Consider the following 26484-nt stretch of genomic DNA (forward strand, 5'->3'; position numbering starts at 1 on the left):
GTTAATTTCTCATTTGAGCATTTTTTTTGGAAATCCTTGCCTTCACATTATGCACTATGTTCTCACTTTATATACTATTTATCTTCCAAAGCAGAATTATTATGCCACCACTGAAGTATTACATAGCAAACAATGGACCAAAAGTCTGACAGAGTGTGCCAAATTCGTATTAGGTTGGAGATGGAGGCAGCTTCCATGCACTGCTGTACAGACCAGTATGGCAACACTGTTTCCTCCTCTTTATTTCCTATTCATGAAGGAAGTAATAAAAAAAAAAAAAATACTGCACATATTCGTGCTGTAAAGTATGAAGAAAATTCTTCATAGGACTCCTCATAGCCATACTGATTAATCTTAATTAAAAAAAAAAAAAAGATACAGTGGTCAATTAGCATTGGTGCCAGTGTTTGGAAAAACACGAGGCAGAAGTCAGCTGCCCTGCCAGATCAGATACAGTATGTGAGCTGTAGTACTTTTGTCATATGCACTTACTTTAGCATAACAAGAAGGGCCTCTGGCATCAGCATATTGGCAGTGGGACGTAATAAATGGTCTGCACTTCGCCCTGCAACGTTACTGACTGCTCCTACAGTGATAGACCAATATAAATTCAGTAGCTACAACAGCTTGTGTAAAGAAGAAAACAGTGGCAGCCCATTCCAAATGTAGCAACAGCATTTAAAATCCACCCTTGGAGAGGTTTTTCAATAAATATGAAAGCTGGAACTATGTGCATTCTAATTATTTCTCTCAAAATTCCCTAAAAAGACCTTTTGTACTTCATTTTCACCCTTTTAAAATTAGGATAATGCTGCGGTATCTATCTCTATGGTAGAGATTAATTGGAATCAGTCCTCACCTGCAATACTCTCTCTGAAGATAGCACTTGGTAATGGGTGGAGAAAAAGTAAAAAAATACCACAAAAAACCCACCTCTTCCCTCCTGATCCTCAAAAAAGCAGCACCTTTGACCTAGATGTATTTCAAACAAATCATTCAAAACAAAAAATATTCACCTAAAAGCATTCTACATCTACAATTTCTTCTTGTACAGTTCTATTTCAGAGATTAGGCAGTGTCAAAAAAATTAACACACCACACTTGACACGTTCTTAGTTTACAAAAAGCAAACAAGAGTCATTAAATAGAGAGGAATGAATTTCAGTATTCCTTTAGATAGGCAAATGAAGCACATATCCATTAAGTCAATCTTGTCTGCCACCTTCCCACTATAACAATCTGTGTACAATATGCAGCAGGTGGCCACTTTGTTTTACAGTATGTAAGCTTCAACCACTGCTTAATGCCAGCACAGCCCTTGAACAAACAATACAGAAAGGACCTGAAGAACCTAAGAGGGGTGACTTGTGCCAGTGCTACAACACATACATTTCCCCGCCCTTTGCCAAGCAGGAACAATTCTACCGTACAAACTGGACCATTAAACATTTTTAGTTTACAGGAGAAAAGCTTCTCTGTACCACCCTGTGGTAAAAAGTCTGCCTGCAACTGGACACTGTGTAGGAGAGCATCCCTGCTCCTGTTAAACTTCAAGGCAAGGCGTTGGCCCTCCTCCATCATCTCACAGTTAGCAATGTCAGCCTAGGCTAGCTCCCCTCAATCAAAAGAACCCCAGAAGTCCCTCTGCTCTCTACTTCACTGCACAAGCACATGCGAAAGGCAGAAATAACCTACCATGCAGGAGTTGAAAATACTTCTGCAATGCTACAAGCACCTTGATACCTAACAGCAGACCTCTGCACCACTGGAGCCCTGGGAGCAACAGCACGCAATCACACTAGGTTTGTATTACAACTTGTATGCAATTATCTGCACCACAACACTTTCAAAACTTTGCATGCCTGGAGAATAGCATACGGTGTATTTAAACAGACATTGTTCTCCACATCTGTAGAAACACAATTTGCTCAAAAAAACCCAAAAAAACAACAAACAACCAAGCAAATTACACACCTTCTGAGATGGGGCAAACTAGCACTTCAACTTCAAACACAAGACAGAGCTTTTGATTGGTGGGGTATTAAAAAAGGAGCTTGATAGCTTCACAGTTACATGCCACAATATAGAAGCATCCTTTCTTCCAAGAACTGCCATTTGCTTACATTTAAAATAAATAGTAAAAGTGACATAATAAAACAAAATGCTTAAGAATTAAACCAAAGCCTTTTTCTTCCCCTTTTTCTCAGATGTATAGAATGGTAAAGACAAAATCATTTAAATCATTTCCTTAGTAATACAAGTAATATTTAAATAGATTTAATAGTGCTGCTCCAAACCAATGAATTATGAGTTTAAAACCTATTAAAATGTAATGTTTTTTTCCTGAGCTGAGGGGAGAGAGATTTAAATCCACTGAATTTTAATATTTCAGCTTGAGCTGCAGGAGGTAGAGAAAGTCCAAATGAACTATTCCATCAGCACCATTCAAGCATGAACATTTTAATCAGTTTTACTTCCTTGGAGTTCTCTAACACAGTTTACGCTGTCATTCTGAAAGCACTTAACACAGAGAGTGTGAAAAACCACCAAGGCTTGTTATTGCCTTTACAATTGATGGCAAATAATTTTGCAGACTTCCTATCATTAAAATGTCACTACTAAAAATTGAGGTTCAGCATTTCTTGTGCTAAACTGCATTTTCTTTGAACACCATCACATGCCTGTTCTTAAGTTTTTGGTGCATTTATCTCTCCTGTGATAAACATACACATAAGCAGCCTCCATTTCTTTCTTAGTACCCAAACACAGTTGAAAACCAACTATTTTAAAACCAACTATTTTAAAACAGAAAAACATACTCTGGTAAAATTCTTATACAAGTAAATTCCATGGTTCCCTTCAACCGCATTCACACAGCAAGTTCCTATTATACAGTATAGTGGATTAAAAAAAAAAAAAACAAAAACATTTTAAGACAGTTAGATGACTCAGAATAATAATACAGTAAATGAAAACATCATTCCTAATTAGATCTTACTGCTGATTTAAGGCTACAATTTGTGCACTGTTCAAAGAGTGTGATCTTGCAGTTTCCAATTTAAAAGCACGGCAGCTATGACACTTGAAAAGACCAACTGGGTGCACCGTGTTGCTCACACCTTTGCACCCAACCTGGAAAGGAACAGCTGAGTGTGCGCTACAACTCCTCCAACCAAAAATTCTATTCCACGCTGCCCATGGCAAATATCAGATGCAGATTTACAATCCTCTTGCAGCATGCTTATGACACATAGTTTTGGGTTAGTTTTTCTCATTGTATCTCTCAAAAAGAAGATGGATTATATTTAACTTGTTTCAGTCCGTCAACAGCTTTAAACTGAACATGACCTGTGAAAGAAGTCATTATAACTGTGTTTCATTCCATTAAACACAACGAGTTTATTGTCAGGAGAACAAGCAATCTCTCCGGGTTCCAGGCTCACTTCAGTATTTTGCATTTAAACTGCACGGATCAGTGATTTGGTTCATTTACCAATGAAGATAGAATAATATTGCAAAGTTAAAAAGGTGCTTCATCAGATTCCATTAAATCAGAGAACATTCATATAAAAATATGTATGTGAAATACAAAGAGAGACATGATTTGTGTACATTCAATTCTGTTCTTGTGCCAAACTCTATTCCAGCAAAATCCATTTTAAACTCCAGCTGTTGCTCCTCCACTCAAACCAGAGTAGTTCTGAGTCAAGGGAACACAGAGGCCCCAAACACAAAGGATTTTTTACAACATTTATATTTCAAAAACTCATGATATTGCTTATGTTTTCTTCCACTATACATCTCAATGGGAAATTAAAAGAAGTTTATTTAGAGAGGTTTTAAAGAGCAAGCAAACATTAGAAGCTTTTAAAATATCACAGTGTTAAAAGAACATGAACTCTGTCAGACTTATCCAAGAACAAAAGAATATAATTCAACATAATTAGAGCCATGATTTCTAATTATGTTTTTTTTTTTCTTTTATCAGTACTCACAAAATATGACAAGACTCTTTTAGTCCCACTCTACATTTTCAGACTCTAAATCTATCTAAGTTCAGATATAAAATTATTACAGGTGTTCACAGAACTAGAACTTAAGATCTTCTGATAACCTGCTATTCTGTTTATTCAGCTTTATTTTTTTTTAATGAATTTCCTTAAAACTGAATTCGATTACTTCCTCTTGACTGTGCAGAACATGGCATTTTAGACAGCACTGCTCCCATTTCTCTAAAAATGAAGAGAGATGCTACGCAGCATTTCCTAAATCAACATAAAACAAGAGTGGAAAAAGGAAGTACTGAAAGCTAAAATCACCCTTCTGAGGGAGATGAAAGCTATTCTATTTTAATGCACAGAAACAAACTTCAGACATTATAAAAATTTCCAGCGATGGAATCTCAATTGTCTTGAAAAGATAAATTCAGACAGCAAAATACAAAATTTTCTTCTGTCTGGTGGGAGCAAACCAAGAGAAGTAACTGCGAGGCTCCCAGACAAGCATCCAATCTTTTTATATCTATTCTGAGTAGTTTAGCGATTCATGAAAACAGGATAAACTTAAATAACAAATGCAATAGGCTCTACATCAATAAACTTTTCTCATCCCTAGGATGCAAATTACTTTTCACAGTCTCCCTAATGCAAAACTGAATGACAAAAATGTACACAAATAGATTGCGAAGTATTCATATGCATGCGTATGTGTACACACACGCACACTGACAAAATGGTATGCGCACACACAGCAACACTATACACACGCACAGCAGACACACAAAAACTTCTACAACAAAGAAACCAACCTTTAGCTGCTTACTTTATGCAAAGAATGTTAATAGAAGGCAATATTTTAGGTTAGGTAATGAAAACTAATTGGCAAATTATTCATCTCCCACTTTCCCCACTGGAGCGTAAAAGACGTACAACAAATGTTATTCATGATTCTACACGACTCGCTCTGATTCACCTCCTTCTTTCTAACGGGCACTTCAGAGGAAATAAAGGTTACTCTTTTCCATTTATATCTTCTAATTGACTACCAGTGTTTTCTCGTGGTCAGATGGATACAAAACAGAGTTAGAAACAGACTATTAAAAACAAGCTACAATCAGACCACTGCTCTACACTACTGTCAGCAATGATCAGAGAGTCCCGATTTCCTTGTTAAAAGACAGAGGCATAATTGAAGCAATATCTTCACTTCAGATTGATTATTCTGCGACCCTTATCCACATCTTCACTCAGCAATTTGAATTTTAATGAAAGTAAATGGAATAATTAGCATTTCAAAGTGTGTTTGATACACTGAAAAAAAAAAAAAAGAAAAAAAAAGAAAAAGACTTTTATGTATAATCTATACACAAAAGAAAAAGCATTTGGGAGGGGGCAGAATATGTGAAGTACAGTTGTAGCGTCTTCATTAGAATAACTTAAACAACTGCTTGCACCAGCTGCATAATTATACACATGAATAATGTGCTATTAAGCTATGACTCCTCACCTTTATTTTATGTAGTGGCAACAGCCATAGCTTTTGTTACTATGCCTTTCCTACCAGTCATAAAATGTAAACACTGTGGCTGCCCACACCCATAAAGCTTGCAGGGGTTCCACACTGAGCCCATACCACCAGTAGTAAAGCTTTTACAAGAGAGGCTGCACACACACGTATGTTCGGACCAGGGAAGGGATATTTTGCTGTATGTTGTTTCCAAGATTTTTTTGTTATAAAAGTAACCAAATTATTTTGCAAAGTAAATATGAATGTGTGGTGAATATTCTCATGTGCTTTTCTGCACGGTAGTCTGAGAAGCAGCAAAGGGAACAATTCCTCATTGAGGCTTAGTGTGCCGTACAAAAGCTGTTAGCATGGTGCAGAAGCAGACTAGCAGGCAGTATACAAAGGAAGCAACGTGACTTAAAAGAAAACAATCCGTCTTAAAAGAAAATAATCTGATTTAAAAGAAAAATATCCGTCCAACTTTAGGGAATGGATACAACACAGGCATTAACCTATTTGTTTACTCTACACATCACAAACAACATTTTCAGGCAGTAGCCAGCTTTTATCAAGATCAAGCTACTGACCTTCTCCACTGCCCCCAACTTTAACTAATTGATGGGAATGGAAGGAAAAGGAAGGGAAGGGGAGAGGAAGGGAGAGAAGGGAAGGAAAGGGAAAAGAAGCTTTTTATAAATGCTATTAGAGCTGAAATGGAAAGACCACATACCCCAATGATTGCGTTCAGTTCTGCCATGGTCACTTGCTTGGCACGCTCCACAGCCTGCACCACTTGTTGCTGGTGCTACAAATGAAGATCAGAAACAGAATAAAATTATTTGTTTTCTAAATTATTATGCGTTTTTTTGTTGTTGTTGTTGTTTTTTCCTTTTTTACTTTTCAATCACACATTTGAAATGATAGTTCTCTAACAGTCAAACTCTGTGTATAAAATGCCATTACTTTCCTGGAATACCCTTGCACCGAAAAGACCAATTTTACAACCCATTTGAGGACCCTGCCTTCCTTCTGTTCATCAATGCACTCCCAAACTTACACGTCACCTTTAAAAGCAAATCACTTTCCTTACAGTCAGAGAAACTTCTTGATTAAAAAAAAAAAAAAAAAAAAAAGCATACTGAAAATGAAAGGTATGTATTTTCAACAACCACACAGCGCCCACATCACTGAAGGATATACAGATTCTCCTCCTTAGTATATTTCAAAGCAACTCAACCATAAGAATGAAATTTAAAATGCCATTCACAATTCTGTCAAACATGTGAAAGAGAACTAATTATTTCAATCCCCAACACGTAAATTTTAATAGGTTTAAAAAGTCCATCAAAAACACATGGTCTAATTAACAACACAAGTTTACAAGCTTCAGTGGTTATATTATCTCAGTTTGAGTGATACTGTATTCCTGAAGTAAATTCAAAATTGCTGTACACTGAAAAGTGATTGGTATTTATTTGAAAACACTGGCTACAAATAAAGTCAAATCCTAATCCTGCAGCCAGACCTGTGCCAGTTTGAAGCTCTACCATTGGCAAATTCATTTGCACATGCAGCCCTGTAGGGTTGAAATTACAATAAGAAACTGGTGCAAGGGGTGGGGAGGGTCCAGGTAGAGATGCAAGCAATTGCATGCTCAGTACTGGGAATGAATCACCCTTGATTTACAGCCACAGATTGAGTATAGCAACCTCCACTCAGAGGAGGAAGGGTGCTGTTGCGCCTAGGTTTGACATCCTCAGACGTGCCAGCTCCTGGTGCTCCCCACCCAGCTAACTTCTTTACAAAATGGAGACAGAGTCTGCCATGCAGAAACAAAAAGGGCCTTGTCACTTACAAATACCCTCTCCTAAAAGTTCCTGGGATGAGGAAAAGCAAGCCTAAAAATCCACACATAACCATGAGAAATGCTAACCTGAAGCACAGAAAATAACGAAGGAGGTAATTTAGAAACATTCCTGGGAAGGAAGAAAATGGTTTTAAGGTTTGTTTGTTTTTAAGCAAAGAATAATTAAATGAAGGAAATGCCAGGAGAACAAATAACATACTATGGCAAACATAACCACAGCAGTCCAATTTAGGGTTTTCTAAAGGTACAGTGCTAACATAAACCAAATCTGTCAGTTAAGAGCAGCAAACGTAAAGAACAAAAAACAGGGCTGAATATGAGCAAATGTGTTCTTGGCATTGGGAAAAAAGACTGCAATGAGTGGTGTATCGCCATCACGGATAACCATTAAAAAGAAAACTGCAATTCTCAAGCCTCAAGTTCCTGACGATGCATTATCATCTCCAGATCATCACGTGGTAAGGACATATAAAGTAGCTGAACGATCAGTGATATGTGGTTTTGTAAGACAAGAAGTGACCAAAAAAATTACTCCACCATATTCAAGCAGAGGTCAATTCCACCCCAAAAGGATCACAGAATTTTTGATCACATTACAGTCATCATTGGTTTCCTGTCATTTCCTAGGTAATACCTTTTTTTCCATGAAAATAAAGACAGGAATCCAGCCCTATGTATGAGCATTCTTCTTTACAATCGTAATACCCATCTAATTAAATTCCATCCCCAGGGCCACAGAGAGAAAAAGAAACATCTTCCAAGGAACTTGCAAAATTCTGGCCCGAAAATCTCAACAATGTTACAGAAATGCTTGAAATTTTTGTCTAGGCTTTGGAAAAATAAATTGACTCTACAATAGTCCAGATGGCTCTGTTCCATTTACAGCACACATACATGCAATGGATCTGAAGAGTATTTGGGAAAACACTGTTTCATTCCCAGGTGAGAAGAAGTGAATGTGGAAGGGTCAAGCACCAAAATCGCTCTTTAAGATTTCTGCTGAAAAACACTGCAAGACAGAAATTCCCTAACCAATAACACAGAGCATCTTTCATTGATTCTAATAGGCTTGGGATCAAGCCATTATAAAGAGAAAACCCATCGGCCTTGTAAAGCTGCACCTAAATTAGGTATGGTAGAAACAATTAAAACTCTCTGTTGCCAGCTGTTTTAACACTGATTTAATCTTCAGTGCCATGGTATGCACAACACAGAAAATAGATGGTCTGTAATTAGCCTTTCCATCACTTTTACCTCAGCAGAGCAATCTAGCCACTTCCAACCCCCTTCCATATCCCTGAGACCCTGCTGGAGGTACTGCCCCACGTGACCCATAAGCTACTTTGAATCACATATGCAAACAACACACATCAGTGCATCACAGCAAGAAAAATTAGAGTGGCCTCCACATCAACTCACACCTTCTTGGCATGGGGATTCCTTACTCATCAAATCCTTTGTGTGAGGGAATTACGGGTTTCACATCACTGATCACAGACTGGATGCCTCTTAATTTGGCAGAACATACAAGGAGGCATACGATAGTGGTCCATGTATGCAACGTGGACCAGATGCAACATGATGGGCAGGCAACACCACAGAGGGCAGGGCAGCTGCCAGACCAGACCACTGCTGGAGTCCAGCACTGTGCTTGGGTGCACACCCTACACGTGCTCCAGCAACCAGTGGCATCACATTAGCACCAAGCACTAGACTACCCATCAGATGGTCATGAAAGACTTACAACTAAATTTAAAAAATACCTCCAAATAAAATACTTTTACTTTTTCGTCAGCTACATGAAGAGAGAGTGTTGCAGCTTTCACAAATTCTAATGCTAGCCTATCTTCTTGCATGCAATTAAATGACAAGACCACTACTTTCAGCTATGACAAAGCAGGATTTTGCATACCAGACCAGAGCAATGAACTTGGTGCCCTGCCTCGCCTGTCATGCAGACTAGTATCATTTCTCCTTTTTAACTTCTTCTCTGTCTCCGCTCTTGATCCCTTTCTGTTTTCTGCAGGGAATGGTGTCTGCAGTTGCCTTATGCTGGAAAATCTTCTCCTTTTGGTTTCATGGTGGGTAGCAACAACAGAGACCACAAAAAGGATGTAGGCGTTTTTGCAATCACATTGTCTTACCACACTGTCACTTAGCCCTGATTCCTGTGCATGCATTGCAGCATGGTGGAAAATATCTGTGTTTCTTTTTGTTGTTGTTTGGTTGTTGTGTTTATTTGTTTTTTTTTAAAATACTGGAGCACCATGCTGCTTCCAACAACAGGGGAGCCATGCTGATGGCAGTCAAGCAGTGAAATTCCCCAACATACATGCACAGAAGTTGGTGTTAGAAATGTCTAATTCCAGCTTTCCTCCAGCACCATTTATAAAACTCAATGCAAAAATCACAGATAATTTACTTTGCAGAAGCAGGTAAATTTTGCTATGTTTTATTTATAATATTTTGTTGTTGTATTATCTGTCTAGAGGGAGAACAGACCAGGTCTTCCTTAGGAAATAAAGCAGTGTTATTCTGAGAAGCCTGATCTAGAGACAGCATAATGAGATGAGGCAGTACTGAAAACACCAGTGAGCAAAAACACATTTACAGTGGAGTATAGCACATGCTTAGAAAACTAAGAAGGATCGGCAGGGTCACTGAATCCAGGCACTGCAATTCAGACGAGATCTAATAACCACTTCATAAGATTCTAAGAAAACTACTAGCAATATATGCATAAATTGCTAATAAGATGTATTCCACGGTAGAAGGATTACAGATATGTGATAGCTTCCTTATACTTTCTATTTCAGCTTGTCTTGGGCAAGTCTAAGATGGAGGAAAATGCTTTTTTCTTCTCAGTCTCTCAAATCTCAGACCAATGGTTATTACCTTTTGAATAACATTCAGAGACCCTTGCTCTGCTTCTATACAATGCACTTAATGTTCTTCATCCAAACTTACTAAGCTTTAGAAGCTCCTTTATAAGATATCAATATAGAGAAGAGTGAGCATGTGTCTATCCTGCAAAAGGAAAACCATCCGCTAATAGTAAAGTGCTTGAGAGGAAAGGACCGCATTCGGGAACATATGCAGTATTTTCTAATGATTGTTCCTTTGCACATATGGATGAGTGGCATCCCACTGCTCTCCTAAGTCAACGTGACCACCTTGTTTTGCATGGAAACTGAAAGCTACTAAAGAGCAGGCCTTCTATCTTGCTATCAGCCTGTTCACTGGAACGGACCCTAAATCTTCAGAAACTTTTCTGATAGCTTCCTCCAGCCTAAACAATGCTTGAAGTGCAAATCAGACAACTTATGTATGTATGTGTGTATAAACACAAAAACAGTTGATATTTACCCAAAATTAGGTAACCATGATCCAAGAGCAACTCAGTCACACCAAAAAAAAAAAAAAAAAAGCCACAATCCAGCACACGTCACTTGGCACTCAGGATACACAGGCCAGGTAGACAGCAACAGCCACAGGCTGCACTGAGACACACATACACACCACGCTGACAAGACAGGAACCAGATTCAACCTGAAACCAACATGTCTGAAGAAATGTCACACTGTGCTGCAGCTGGTATGCCCAACTGAGAAGCAGCATAAATTAGCAGAGGAGCAATCTACAGCTTTATACCCAAAATGAATAGACTCTCACCAGCTAGATCATAAAAGGATGCGAACATCAAACTATCTACACCAGCTGCACACTATCAAAACTACATTAACTGAGTGCTAACAAGCTCCAAGCATTTACCTATAGCCTGTGGGCACCTCTTTCCCCATATTTAATAGAAGGTACCTTGAGCACACCAGTATCTCACAACATCACACAGAGGTGGAAAATGACTAAAAATGACTACTGCAACACAGGAAGTCTGCAACAGCAGCACAAATTGAACAATGATCACCCCTGAGGTTCATCTCAAGCTTTGACCACAAAGTCACTCTTATTTACTGAAAAGGGGAAGTTTGTATTTCTTAATGCTGTTTTTCAGTTTTCTCAAGCTGAAGTCAACATAAAAACAAGACAGTATTTGACTGCATATATAGGAAGTTTAAAAACTTTATTTTTGATGCATAGTTAGGTAATCTGAAGCACTGTAAATCTGACTGAACTCTTGCATCTGAAAAAATTCTTGAATATTTTACTGGTATGCTCCTTGAAACAAAGCAGGCAGTAGTACACAGAAGGGTGACATATTGTAATTGCATTCATTTCAAGAGATCTCTAGTGATTTTGGACACAATTTCTTGCTTCTAAGTGAGTTATCGCAACTCATTGATTCCTTACAAAGTTAACAAGCAGTAAGACAAGTTAACCTGGTGCCATTATGAGGCAATAATGTTGCCATCAGTGCATGTAACCACTGCATTTTGTTCATTTTTCCCTCAGGCACAATAGGAAGGAGTCTGATCACATTTTTCAGGCACTGTTCCACAATTATACTGTATGCAAACTGCATAAACAGCAAAAGCATACTGCAATTCAGTTCTCTATTAATCTAGATGATGAAATAAAGAGGGTTCCATTAAGACACTTAGTTTTTAAATACACAAATTAGATGGAAACTAAGACTAGCAGAATGCTTGAAACTAAAGACCAGTTCTCTTTTGCCTCATTAGCACACGCCAATACAACCTGATTGTAAAATGTTACTGTATAATAGATGTCAAAGAATCACTAAGATTTTCTTAACTCTAATATGAAAAGTATCACCTTCAGCAGCACTATCAAGATAAATGAAAAGTCTTTTTGTGCTTCTGTATTCAATTATTCTAGTCCCTTTTCCATCTTACTAGATAAACTAGAAAATACACTTGCCTCCAAGTAATACAAATGTGTACAGCGGCTTTTTAGAAGTGATCCCTTTTGTCTATGTCACCACATACAAAAATGCCTTATTTGTGAACTTATTTTGACCTTTCAATTTCCTGTATAGCCCAAAGAGCTTCAATATCACAGAGTATACACAGAGAAGAAGCTGTAAGACTTGGTAAACAAGACTCATGCAAATAGCTGAAGGAAAGTTTGTGGGCCATGGTTTTGAAAAGCAGCGGCTCGATAGGGCAGAAACCACAGGCAGGTCTGCTTTCAGAACTATAACTTCTCAAAGCTCTGACCTAAAACTTAAAAAAGTAAACAGCAGTCACAAAGCACAATGACACTGCTGTGCTTAAGCCCTCATGAGGTCATACTGTACCCATGACAGAAGTGGAATGGAACAATGTAATTTTTTAAGTTTACAATCTCAGCCATCTCTGTCTTCCATCTACGTAGTTCCTACAGCAAGCATGTCAATGAGAAGACGTTGGAATATAGTTAATAGTTAAGTTCAAAGTTGTTTTGAAGTGATATTCTCCATGCCTAGCTTGAAGTCCAGAATGCTGTCAAACACTGATCAAGCCCCTTGGCTCATGGTTCAAAAGTTACTGCAAGTGACCACAAGGAAGAACAGCCTTGACTGAAGAGATGTAAGAAATAAGATGCAGAGTGATCACAGTGCCTCCTCTCTTTCTAATACATGCACTTTAATTGTGCTAATTCCAGCTTTCAGGAGAAGGACTCCTGGTTGATGCAGCTGCAGGCACTGGAGAGCAAATGAAAAACAGGGCAGAGTCTGAGCTCACCTAAGCAGGATGCCACTAATACTATATCTCAAAAACTTAAGTGTATTTTCTTCTTTTAAATCCATGTGAGCACACAGCGGCAATGCAGGCTAGCACTTCCAAAATCAAAGCTGAGGGCCAAAATCCATCAGTCACTGTGAATCAAACATGTCTCTCTTCAGATGTACTTTAAGCTCTCTTTCTTCATGGCAAGAATCATGCTTGTTCCAGGAAGAACAGCCTGGGATCTGGAAGCAGAGCAAGCAGAGCAGCACGACCTGCTATTACATACTGTAATAACGTTCTGCTCAAGAATTCTTCTGAAAATAGCAGTTCCAGTAGGAGTATTCTGGTACAAAGTTTCTAAACACTGTACTGCATACTCTGGAAAAGATGTCTCTGTCATAGAAATGCTGATCCTGTGCCTTTGCCAAGATCACAGCTTTGCCTGCCAAGAACTCAATCCTGCCTTTGTTTCAAAATCGTGACATTTCTGTGCTCACTTTAGCATGAGTATGAATCAGCTTTACACCTCATTTTTATATGCTGTGTTATTCATGTCTGCCTGCCTACCTCGCTTCCCCAGCTTTCTCTAAGAAACAGGTTTCATACGCTGGAGGTTGAAGGGGAGATGAGTGGTGAGGCAATGGAGGATCTGCCTAGGAGGGAGCCTATGGTGAGGTGATAACCACACCTTGAGACTGCCTCTGTCAAGAAAGAAAGAAAGGTGACCGTGGAGGGTGGCTCCCTTCTCAGAGGAACAGAGGGTCCCATATGCAGACCAGACCCAAGCCATCAGTAAGTGTGCTGCCTTCCAGGGGCCTGGGTCAGGGACATAACCAGGAAACTCCTAAAGCTGGTTAGGTCCACTGATAACTTTCCATTACTCATAGTTCAGGTGGGCAGTTATGAAATTGCTCAGAGAAGCCTATGAACTATGAAAAAAGATTTCAGGGGTTTAGGACGTTTAGTCCAAGGAGCGGGAGCGCAAGTGATCTTTTGTTCTATACCTTCAAGGGCAATGAGGGACATGGAACAGGCTTGGAAAGCGCAAGCAATGAGTAATTGGCTCAGAGGGTGGTGTCAAGGCAGAAACTTTGAGTTCTTTGATCATGGGGCAGTATACCCGGATCCTGGCTTATTGTCTGTACATGGAACGCACCTCTCTCAAAGGGGAAAACAAATCCTAGCGCAGGAGCTAGCGGGGCTTATCAAAAGAGATTTAAACTAGCAATGACAGGGAAACGGGACAAAACAAGGCTCACAAGAGATGAGCCTAGGGGAACGATGCTTGAGCAGCGGTGAGGCAGATGATTGAGCTGAAGTGCATTTACACCAATGCACACAGCACAGCCAACAAGCAGGAGGGCTCAGAAGCAATTGTGTGGCAGGCTATCTATGACCTAGTTGCTATTACCGAAATGTGGTGCGACCACTTCCATGACTGGAGTGCTGTGATGGATGGCTACAAGCTTTGTGGAAGGGACAGACGAGGAAGGAAGGGTGGTGGTGTGGCCCTTTATATAAAAGACAGTTTCGATGTTGAAGACCTCGGGGTTGAGAATGACGAAGTTGAGTGTCTATGGATAACGATCAGGAGAAAGGTCTACAGGGGCAACATCTTGATGGGGGTCTGCTACAGACCACCTAATCAGGATGAAGAGAAGGACAAGGCATCCTATGAGCAGACTGCAGAAGTTGCGTGATTGCCAGCACTTGTTCTCCTGGGAGACTTTGACTTTCCTGATACATGTTGGAAGTATAACATAGGACAGAGGATGCAGTCCAGGAGGTTTCTAGAGTGCATGGAAGTCAGCTTCCTTACACAGCTGGTATGAGAGCCTACCAGGATTGATGCCCTGCTAGACCTGCTCTTCACTAATAGAGAAGGACTGGTAAGAGATGTGAAGGATGGGGATTGTCTTGGGCAGAGTGACCATGAAATCATAGAATTCTCTATTCTTGGAGATGTCAGAAGGGTGACCAGCAGAATTGCTATCTTGAACTTCAAGAGGGCAGACTTTGACCTGTGCAGGATGCTTGTAGCATGGGTCCCTGGGAAGTTTCGCCTTAAGAATAAAGGGGTCCAGGAAGCATGGACACTGCTCAAGATGCAAATCATAAGGGCACAAAAACAGCTGTCCCTGAATGCTGTAAGGCAAGCTGCAGGGGAAGACCAGTGTGCATTAACTGGGAACTACTGTTGAAACTCTGCAAGAAAAAGAGAGTCTATGTCCTCTGGAAGAAGGGACAGGCTACTTGGGGAGATTACAGGGAAGCTGCTAAGGTATACAGAGAGGAAGTTAGGAAGGCAAAAGCCCAATTTGAACTCAGATTGGCCACTGCAGTCAAAGAGAATAAGAAGTCCTTTGACAAAGGTACCAATGGTAAGAGAAGAATCAAGGAGAATTTCCATCCTTTACTTGATGCAGTGGGGAATGTGACCACTGAAGATAAGGAGAAGGCTGAGGTCCTCAATGCATTCTTTACATCTGCCTTTAATAGGCAGATCAGTTATCCTCAGGACACTTTACGCCCTGCTCTGGAAGTCTGGGATGCTACACAGAATACCACCCTGGTGATTCAGGTGGAGACAGTTAGAGAGCCCTTCCTCCATCTGGACTGTCACAAGTCCATGGCACCGGACAGGCTCCATCCTAGAGTGAGGAGGGAACTGGCGGGAGTGATTGCTGAGCCGCTGTCAGCCATCTACCATTGCTCCTGGATATCTGGAGAGCTCACAGAGGACTGGAAGCTTGCTGATGTGACTCCCATCTACAAGAAGAGCCGCAGGGAGGATACGGGGAACTAGAGGCCTGTCAGCCTGACCTCAGTACCAGGGAAGGTTATGGAGCAAATCATCTTGGGTGAGATCACATGGCACGTGCCCATGTGGCCCAGCCAGCCCAGGCTCATGAAAGGCAGGTCGTGCTTGACCAACGTCATCTCCTCCTAAGACTGGGTGACGAGACTGGTAGACAAGGGAAAGGCTGTTGATGCAGTCTACTGAGACTTCAGCAAAGTCTTTAACACCGTCTCTCACAGCATTCTCCTGGGGAAACTGGCTATCTGTGGCATGGACAGGTATACCGTTGTTTGGGTACCCTGGTTTGCCTGGAGGGCCCCTCACTACAAATGTGACACTGATGTCCTGGAAGAGAAGGGCAGCAAAACTGGTGAGGGGTCTGGAGCACAGATCTTATGAGGAGCAGCTGACGGACCTGGGATTGTTTAGTCTAGAGAAGAGGAGGCTCAGAGGAAACCTCATCATGCTCTACAGCTTCTTGAAGGGAGGCTGTGATGAGGAGAGGTTTGGCCTCTTCTCATAGGCAACAAAAAGGACCCGAGGAAATGGCTACAAGTTGTACCAGAGGAGGTTTAGGTTAGACATAAAGAAAATCTTTTTCTCTCAGAGTGGTCAGGCACTGGAATGGCTGCCCAGGGAGGTGGTGGAGTCACCGTCCCTGGAGGTGTTCAAGTGTCCTCGCCCTCAAATGGATGAGGAGCTACGAGATATGATTTAGTAGCCTGTGGTAGCAATGGTAATGGGAGGATGACTGGACTAGATGATCTTGTAGGTCCTTCCCAACCTTGTGATTCTATGATTCTGTGCAGCATATGAAAACCCATAACTAAAAGTACAGTGATTCTGTAGCAAAATACAACACCAGTAGTTACTTGTTTTAGATCCAAACAATACTTGAATTCTGGTCCTCCAGCAATATAATTAGATAATTACACATCATTTATTTACCACAAACCTATCTTCAAAGGCAAAGAGCACTGACACACTCATGAACATTGCCAAGTTCTAGTTCTGATAGCACCATTTTCTTCTCAAACACAGGCAGATGCATGCACACACATACACACACACAGCATCAGCAGAATGCTGATGTTGAGCATACGGCCTTTAGAATACAGCATGACTAACAGCTCCCCTGAAAAGCAACAGTACTTTACAAGACAGCTGAGAAGGCAGAAAAGAGAGTCCTAGCACATTGTCAGGTACAAATACGTTTTATGGATTACACTACAAAGAAATACAGCTTCCAACTCTAACTTCTATGCTACAGCAGTGAAACCTCAAATTAAACAGAAGCACACACAACTCCTCATCTGTTGTCCTGGAGGGGTGGGCAAGGGAAGCCATCACACACCCAATGACTCCTTTCACGAATCACACAGACTATTCCCTTCACCCATGCCTGCAACTTCAAGGCTCCATGCAAGATCCAACCAACTCCCCCAAATTCCAGTGCCCTTCAAACCATCTACTGAGCATTCAAGATAATACCAGCAAATCGTAATTTCAAGAAAATTAGTGCTTAAAGAAATCAGCTTACAGTAAGTTTCAATGTTCTGTCTATACTGCAAAAATACACAGAAATAATAAAAGGATTTAAAGGTAATAACCAGTCCGGGATGAGAAAACAGGCAGAAAAAAAGTTGCATTTGTAAGTCTGTGGAACACCACCACTCAGTACACCAAAACAGAAGTTTCTACTAAACTTCAAAGCCTTCCGCCAAGAATGTAGCATAAATCATGCCTTCCTACCTTTTTGGCAAGCTATCCTCTGATTTCAGATTGACAAAGTCAGAATTGGGAGCAAAACTACATTTGTACATGACAGCAAAATATTTGAACAACTAAAATTTTGTTTAACACATCACAACACTCTTCATTTCAAGTAAGTACATATAAATTACATTATAATGGAATTGGAGAAGATAATTAAGTTACAATGAGAATAACACACTGGAAAGTCAAATGAAGCACTGTAAGATTCTTAAGTGAAGTACCTCAACACGAAATCCCACTTCAACAAGAGGAACTATAACAAGGCAACTATTTAGACTGATATGAGTAAAAATCACTACCTACCTCTTGGGACAGGAAGGGAATGACTTGTGCACATATAGCGTTCAGCCTCTTCACAATTTCTGCCTGCAAATGACAAGCAGAAAAAAGTTTAATTATATAAATTCTCAGACTCAACTGTCAACCATGAATGCAGAATACATGTTTTTTGTTTGCTTCCATCTCCAGCCCTCCTCTGGCTAGCAGAACTTGACAAAAATCTGGATGCCAGTTCAACAATTCCTAGAAGCCTATCACTTCTGACTAAAAAGTTTTCCTTTAAAAAAAACAAAACAAAACAAAACACAGTTTAGAAATTCCATATGATACACAGAAATGTTCACTTTCACTATGTAATCAAATACATTAACGTATAATGAAAAAGTCTTTAGTGGATGTAACAAGAAGATAAACAGAATACTGTGGATTGCTCTAAATTCTCTCCCAGGAAGCAAAAGAAGCATCACTTCAAATTACAGCAATGTAACTGTAAGTGAACAAATAAGCCAGTTACTTCTATATGTACATTGTTCTTTTGTTCTTATGTGAACATTAGCAACACAATATAAAACTCCACTGGGAATCATTTTACCACATATCTTCTAAGGTTAGATGTTTTGCACTATTGTGTCATATTTTTGCTATGACCAAACCATGGATTAACAGCAGTTACTTCTATTAAGCAATTGTGATCAGAAATGGGTAATAAATGGTGTTTTATTTCTATACTGCAGATCAATTCTTATTCTGTGCATCTATTTTGCAAATCTCAGTGGAGATACAAGAATTACAGCTTAGGCAGCAGAATATTTAAAGAACTGTTGACTTTCTTGCAATAAATTTTAACTTTCTTGTAATAAATCATAACCAGGGTCAGTTTCTCACAATACAGTAGGACAGAATATTTTTCCTGCAAAATTACTAACCATGTGACAAGTATATACAAACTTGTGCAATCTGGACTTCCTTCCTTTACCAGCAACCCTCCAGTCTTCGCTATTCACTCCTCAAAAATGCTTATCTTTAGAAATAACCCCGGAACTGAACGGTTTAGAAACAGCAGTAAAATGAGAGAACTGTATGTAAAATAAAACTGTGCTCAAGGAATATTACAGTTATACAGCCAGGTAACCAGAATATGCGGTATGCTGGAGGTAAGGTACATGTGAAACTAACTCTGCCCCCTTGTGCACACTGTGAATACACTTTTGAATTCACACACACTACTTCTCAATACAATTTCAATTGATTTGATCAATAGAAAATCCATTCAAACTCCTACAGATTATCTTTATATCAATATCTACACTGTACCATCCCAGCAACTTCTCACTGATTTTCATGGTTAATGCAAGCCCCCATCTCATTAAATTTATGCATTCTAATACTTATTTGATATTCATATATTGTTTTATTAGCAGCATAGGCACCTTGAATAACACTTGAGAATATGTCCATCACAAAGGTAAATCATCACCTGGTTGCAAAGGTCAGTACATGTCTGTAACATTCTACAGTCTAAAGCTTAAAAAATCCTTTTAATAGACAGTGTTTACTGTACTATTTTACTCTATGCTATTTCACTTGTTTTACTCTTATGAAGTACTTGTTACACAAAGCAATGCAAGGGGCACAAAGTTTATGCCTAACTCCAGACACAAAGACTATATGAACTAGCACTGCACTATTTGAGATCCATTGTTTGATTAAGGCATTGTAGAACGTAAGACAACTCACAGTTCCAAAATACCTGTGCTGTAGTGGTTCAAGCACCATTAATTCAGTCATTTCCAAATTTTGGGTCCAAGCCACACCGTTGTATTTTCTAAAGGAATCTCCTGAGTGCCTTTAAACAGAAACTACATACCCTGCTCTCAGAGGCTTTTCCACGTGAGGGAAATGCCCCAAAACACCACAGTCTCTAACTCATATTGGAGCCTCCCTCACATACTCTGGTAACTCAGAAAGGTTCAGGGATTCACAGATTTCAAGGCCAGAAGGAGCTATTAAAACTGTCTTATCTGACCTCCTAAGTTATAATATTTCACCTACTTCTCCATCAAACTCATAAATTCTAGTTTAGCCAGAATATAGCTTAGTCAACCAAAATAATTTCATTCAACGTACTTCAGGGCATATCTCCTAAATTAAGGTATTAGGCTACAGTGTTTTTATTTTAATAATTCCCCCATGCACATAGAATTATATGTCTCTTTAACTGTTCTTATGGCCAAAAAATACATGAAAAGTGTTTTCTCAGTATTCACACAGAAATTTACCTCAGGCTAACTCTGAGCCTGGGTAGCACCAATCCAAATTGTTACTTGCAAAATGTTGTAAGGAGCTGGTATAGGTGAGCAGCAGGTTCCACAGCTTTAACAAACTTCTTGGTAGTAGTCCTAGAATCACCAAATGGCCTGGATTGAAAAGGACCACAAAGATCATCAAGTTTCAACCCCCCTGCTGTGTGCAGGGTCGCCAACCACCAGACCAGGCTGCCCAGAGCCTCCAGGAATGGGGATCCACAACCTCCTTGGGCAATCTGTTCCAGTGTGTCACCACCCTCTGTGTGAAAAACTTCCTCCTAATATCTAACCTTAACATTCCCTGTCTCAGTTTAAGACCGTTCCCCCTTGTCCTATCACGATGCACCCTTGTAAATAGCTGCTTCCCCTCCTGTTTATAAGTTCTCTTCAAGAGTCCTGCTGGATGCAGAACAGTGAGCGTCCACCCAGGCAAGAAAGTGAAGCTAAGCAACGCGGCACCCAGCCCCACATATACAAGAACCTCAAGGGCTTCAGGGGACACCAAGACACCCATCGGTATTTCCCAGCTGGCCAAAGAGGCTTGCTAGGCCAGTCACAACAATCAGAAAGCTTTCCTAGGCATAGCCACATGTAAAGACTCCATCCTCATTAAACTGGTCTTCACTTCCTTAGCAATGTGCTTTCTTAGTCGTGTGGTTGTATATATAGTTATGTTTTAACATCTGCAACACTACATTTGGATAAAAATCATAGCAACTTCCATAAATACAGTTGCTTTGAAGCACACAAATAACTACTAAAAAGTCTTGGGAAGGGTAACAAAAGCAGAAAGTATTCAGGAGTAAGTGCTCTATACCACCTAATGGTGAAAGGGAATGATGGAGTCATCTGAAGAGCAAGCTGATACATCAGCCCAGGGAGCAAGGCACTTCAGGTGGCACTCAGCAGCAACAGAGCAACTCAACCAAGCAGCAGGACTTCACCACAGGACTACAGAAGTACAGCTGCCTGCCCTTGGGTCGACATGCTGGAGAAACGGAGTGCTGGGTGCCTGCACAAATCCTAGGACGGTTATAATGCTCTGAAGCCCAAAACCTCAAAGTTTCTTATCTACACTGTCTGCCAGAGCCAAGGAGACTTCATGAAAAGTGAACAATCTGCTTTATTACTCCATTACTACAGTGCTTAGGCCTGGCTCCAAAGTAATTGCACTTGAACATTCTCAGAATATTACTGTCTTAGGGTGCCTCTTGCTATTTCCAAAAAAGACTTCAAGAACCATAACACAGACACTGAGCTATTATCAAATACTCAAGGATGAAGCCTCTTCTAACCCCAATCTTACAAATATTTTGGAAATGGCTAGCGCTTTATCAGTAACCGTCCAGTAGCTGCTGTTTTTGCTGCTAAAACTGTAATTCTGCTTATTTTGAGAAAGAAAAATCAGTTCTTTTTACACACTAGTTAAGAGAATGGTCTGCAGATGAAAGTTCATGTTCTTCCAAGCATCAGGAACACACCACAGCCCATCCTCCTTCCAGATGGCAGCCACACTGATACTCTGCAGATGTGTGGGACGCACACAGCAAAGACACAGCAGAGTTTAGCCTCAGTGTTTGAGAGTGACACATAATGCCTGAAGCAGAAAACAAAATTTTAAAGGAGATTTCCCTCGTTCCCAAATTTTCATAGAAACAATCCATCTATATCATAATTTAACCATCAGCAAATATCTACAGCAAAAAGTATGGACAAGCTGTATGCACACACACATGCTAACTTACAGCAATAGCAGATTACCAGAGGAGGAAGTAAACTATGTGATCTGAGAATTTAAAGCGCTTTTATACACACCTGGATAAAATGGCATGAAATACATTCAATGTTTTATCACCAAGCTCTCCTGATGCACCCTATCTACTCAAATAGCCAAATGCAAAAGGTAAAAGGTGCTTTCAACAAATGCTTACTTCCAGTGTAAGGATGGCAAAACTGTCAGAGGACACTATTCGTGTTGCCTTAGAAATGGTGTCTGCATTACACATTTCCAGTGGTCCAGAATTGAAGAGTTAACAACATTCAATGATGTCAGAATATTTTCTCATTACTGTGTTCCTTATTAGGTATTAAATTAATGATCCTAAACCATAACAACTCAAGAAACAAAACACGCCATTTATGCATTTTTTTGCTTAACATTAAAAAAGAGCAGATGATGTACAAAAAAATCCCCGAACAATCTGGATCACACATTTTCATGTCAGTGAATACAAAGTATCCCGTCTTGACACTGCAACTATTTCTTCAATTAACTGTACAGAATAATACTACAGTAACACACTCAATTGTTTACTGTAACATAATAAAAAGGAGCTAATTGACTGACATAGGTTTCTGTAAGGCCACCCTACAATCCAAAGATGAAGCAATGTAACTAATGCTAGCACCTTCGTAGGCTCATTCCATCAGACCAGGCCTGAAAACTCCCGCTTCACATAATATGAAAAGTAAGAGATGAAACCAAAACACGAGTCTGCTTTACATTTCCATACTGACAAAGATTTTTAAAAAATCACGCTTAAAAAAACAGCATAAGGACTTGTCTTTTCTCTTAGATGCCGCGCCTATTGGCTTTTCCCAATCAGCCTACTTGGCAGGAGAAGGAAAAAGTATGATTTCATAAAATTGGGCAGCCAGTTCCTCACATTGAAAGCTAAAGTTGCCTCGGAAACACTGCTGCTTCCACGGCCATGTAATTTTGCCTCCTTTTTCCCATGGGACCAAGCCTTAGAGAGGCATCATTTATTTACAGGCCTTCCCACTGGGCTCCAGTTATCGGCCAATAATGCTGAGGACACACACTTCTAATGGCCTATGTTTTGAAACCAAGTCTAATCTAATGGCGCAGCGCCCGAACTCCTTTTCCAGCACAGCCATTAAAGGATGTAGGTTATTGCTGTTGTCACCATTGATATTTGTCATTGTAATGTAATTAGGGCCCTAAAATGATGCATTACAGCCCTTGGCACAGCTTCTATTAAAATCTTTTCTTCTGCTCACTGAACTGCGACCTGCTTTCTGATGAATAACAGACAGACAGCTTTAGGGTGAGGAGCAGATTCATCAAAGAAGTATTTTTCAGCATTGGAAATAAAATAAATAAATAAATAAATAAATAGAGGAAGGGAACTCAAGAAGAAAAGCGCAAGGAAAAAGAAAGAAAAAGCACACAGCACATTTGAATTTCATCTGACCACTTGAAATTCTGATTGCATCTGATGAATCTTTCTTAGGACAATATATTCTCAGCCTGTGAATCACATGGTTAATCAGGGCTCTAATCTGCTATCCATCAGCCTATGCCAGCACTGTAACTTCCAATCAAATTTATAGGTTATGTGGGTCACGCATCCCTGAACATCTACATTCACAGATATCCCATTTAAACCGGCACAGATTCTGAAATGCTGTTGTTAGGGTTACTGAATGTTATAATACTATTCAAAGCTTTATGAAAGCTCCTGATAAACAGCTGCTAAATTATTGCCTGTGGATACAGCGCGATGCTCTGAAATAGCATTAATGGACCAATAAAAGGACAATTGTTCATGCCAAAATATAAAAAGGATAGCTTTTGCTGCCATAGTTTGTCAAATATGTTAACAAACACCGACACTTCTATTACTCCTTTCCCTAAACACAAAAGATGTTTGGTTTTACATAGGAACACACCAGCATGGAACCATAAACAATGAGGGAGAAAGGCAGCGAAGGTTCAAGTCAGAATCATCTTTTCAGTTATCTAATGCAGGCATGTACTGTTTGCTGTCTCTGAGAGCCACCCACAAAAGACACTATTTTAACAGTTATTTTCATAACCATTCACACAGCTCTTTTTTGTTTTGTTTTAAATAATGAATAAGTATCTATTAATTAAAATGTTGACATTAATAAATACTAACATTTATTAACTACGATGTGAATAGGTATTTTGTTTCATGTATAAACACACAGCAAAATCACTGTGCTGGAATGCAGTCCAAGCAAAGGAATTAAGACCTGTATCTGTCAACACGCCCCTTTACAGTATGAAAACAAAGATCTAACGGAAGGGCAGCTGCTCAACTCCTTAACTCTCTGAACGTCTTTTGACTAAAGCAGCAAAAGAGCGATGTTAAAATGATAATTAAGTGCCTATATATGCAGACAAGCACTGTAAAAAAATCTGACCTCTCAGCACACATGATCCTTCAAAAGCCTGAGTATTTTTGAAAAATGTTCAGTACATAAACCTGAGGGCAAGGCTCTCAGGAGGCAGCCCAGCCCACAGCAGGAGGTTGTGGTCCAACATCTAACAGTAGCACACAGGAAGAAGTGTGTGACAGACCACTATGCTCCTGAGCCTCTTTCACAGTAACAACTATGAGTTTGGTTTGATTCACCCTTGCTGCACACCACTAAAAGTGGACCTAAGCATACAGTAAAATACGGGAACATGTTCTAAGTGCCTCACTAAGTATTTTAGCATATATCCCAATTCTTAGCACAATTGGAGCCTAAGAGAGAAGCAAGAGTCATATAAACTTCAGATACTGAAATACTCAGAAATGTTCTAATACACAGGGAGTTCAGAATCCATTTGTTGCTTTAAAAAATTTCCATATACATTCTTTTTTAGCAGAGCAAAAAGGAAATTGGGATTTTATTTATAGTATATAAACTTCAAAAAAAATATTTCCACTATATTTCACGAAGTTCCGTAGTTATTACAATTATAAAAAATTGCTGGTAAAAAATTACCACTGGAGGCTGTAGGTCTGTCAGTGGAATGGAAACAAAACTGCTATATATGTATTGTTGAAATAAAACAGAATAATAAAACACTATTGGGAAACCCATTTCAGCAGCCAGGAGGAAAAAGAATATATGCAATTACACTTTCAGAAAAATAATCTGAAACAACTGTTATTTCAAGTTTAATTTGTTTTACACAATGCAGCCTTTGCCAAAAAGATCAATCTCGTTTATTAAGTGCTTACCAAGAACACATACACACACCCATAGTATCTAAACAAGCATTTCACAAATTAGTGAGGAAAAAAAAAACATTATTACACTGTATGAGACATATCATGATCCTGAATAAAGTGAGCAAAAAAGCTAATCTTAGTATTTCACAGAAAATTAACTCTTCTTTCATAAAGAAGAATGTGTTTTGTTTTAATCACAGACCGTTGTCTGGAAGCACTTATTCTACTTCTACAGAACTGGAGAAAATATTGCAAGCCTTGAATATAAAACTCGTCTTCAGCCATAAAGGAACGCTGTTTGGAGACTAAGCTATAATCTAGCCATGTAGTTAGGAAGAACAGAAGGCAAAGATCTCTAGGCAAAGAGGGACATTAAACAGAAAATTTCTTCTTCATTGTATTCAATGAGCAACGCAACTAAGAATGCAACAATCAGACTCCACTAAGTAAACACTAGTATATTCTCCTCCTTGCTTTCCTAATCAACCTTCTATGACAAACATCGTAACTAAAAGCCCAGGAAGTATTGTAAACTCAATTCTTACAATTCATAAATTAATTTAGGTGCTTATTTTGCAAAAAAGTACCAAAGACAGCAACATACACAATAAATTGTAGAAGTAGAATTTTCAAAATAAATTTACTAACATACATCCCGATCCATGGACTGTTGATGTGAACTGATAAGACATGGCATTTATTTAATGTCTCAAGAAACACATGGAGTTGAACTGAGCAAGAAAAGATACATACTGAATCATTCATGATTAAGACAATAAAAAGCAAATCAAGTAAGGTAACAAAGACACTCAAAGCCTGTCACTTGAGGAAGTCATGTTTTTTATCAATATTGACTTCTGCATGCAAGTACCAGCACAAAAATGCATAGCTTGGAGTCCCCGTAGACCTTCAATCCTTCCAGCCTCTACTAGGAAGCAAGCTGCATTCTGTCTGATGTGCCAGAAGTAGGAAAGCATCCAGAAGAAAGACTGCAAATGGAATTTAAAATAGCAGAAACTGGCTTCAACTTCTCCTCTCACAAAGACAGAGGGAAGCAACTTGCTCAAAAAGCTGACTGAAACAAGTAAGAAGAAGACAGTGCAAAGTAGTAGGAGGTGCTGTTTCAGGAATGCCACCAGTAGAGCTCCGTAGTACCCTAAACAGTACTGTCCCACTACATCGCACCAATCCTCGGGGCATTTCACAAGAACTCATATTTTGTGAGTTACAGCATCATGTTATAAGAAGGAGAAGTTTTCAGCTTTCTCCACCAACTAAACGAATGTGATTTCACAGTTAAGTTTTATGGAGGTTATTTTAAATTTAGTAA

The 26484-nt window shown here is 39.5% G+C and overlaps 1 protein-coding gene across 2 annotated transcripts in view; it reads right to left on the reverse strand.

Moving 5' to 3' along the window:
* TLE4 (TLE family member 4, transcriptional corepressor) overlaps window positions 1-26484 on the reverse strand; it is a 100339-nt gene that overhangs the window by 51910 nt on the left and 21945 nt on the right. For both annotated transcript variants that reach the window (XM_052700767.1, XM_052700768.1), the window contains exons 5-6: window positions 17882-17944; window positions 6236-6310 (exon numbers count right to left, since the gene is read on the reverse strand). In XM_052700767.1, the coding sequence (XP_052556727.1) occupies window positions 6236-6310; window positions 17882-17944 (138 nt within the window). The remainder of the gene's footprint in view (window positions 1-6235; window positions 6311-17881; window positions 17945-26484) is intronic.

The sequence above is a fragment of the Tympanuchus pallidicinctus genome, unplaced genomic scaffold (assembly GCF_026119805.1).
Source record: "Tympanuchus pallidicinctus isolate F22 unplaced genomic scaffold, pur_lepc_1.0 scaffold4, whole genome shotgun sequence".
NCBI lineage: Eukaryota > Metazoa > Chordata > Aves > Galliformes > Phasianidae > Tympanuchus > Tympanuchus pallidicinctus.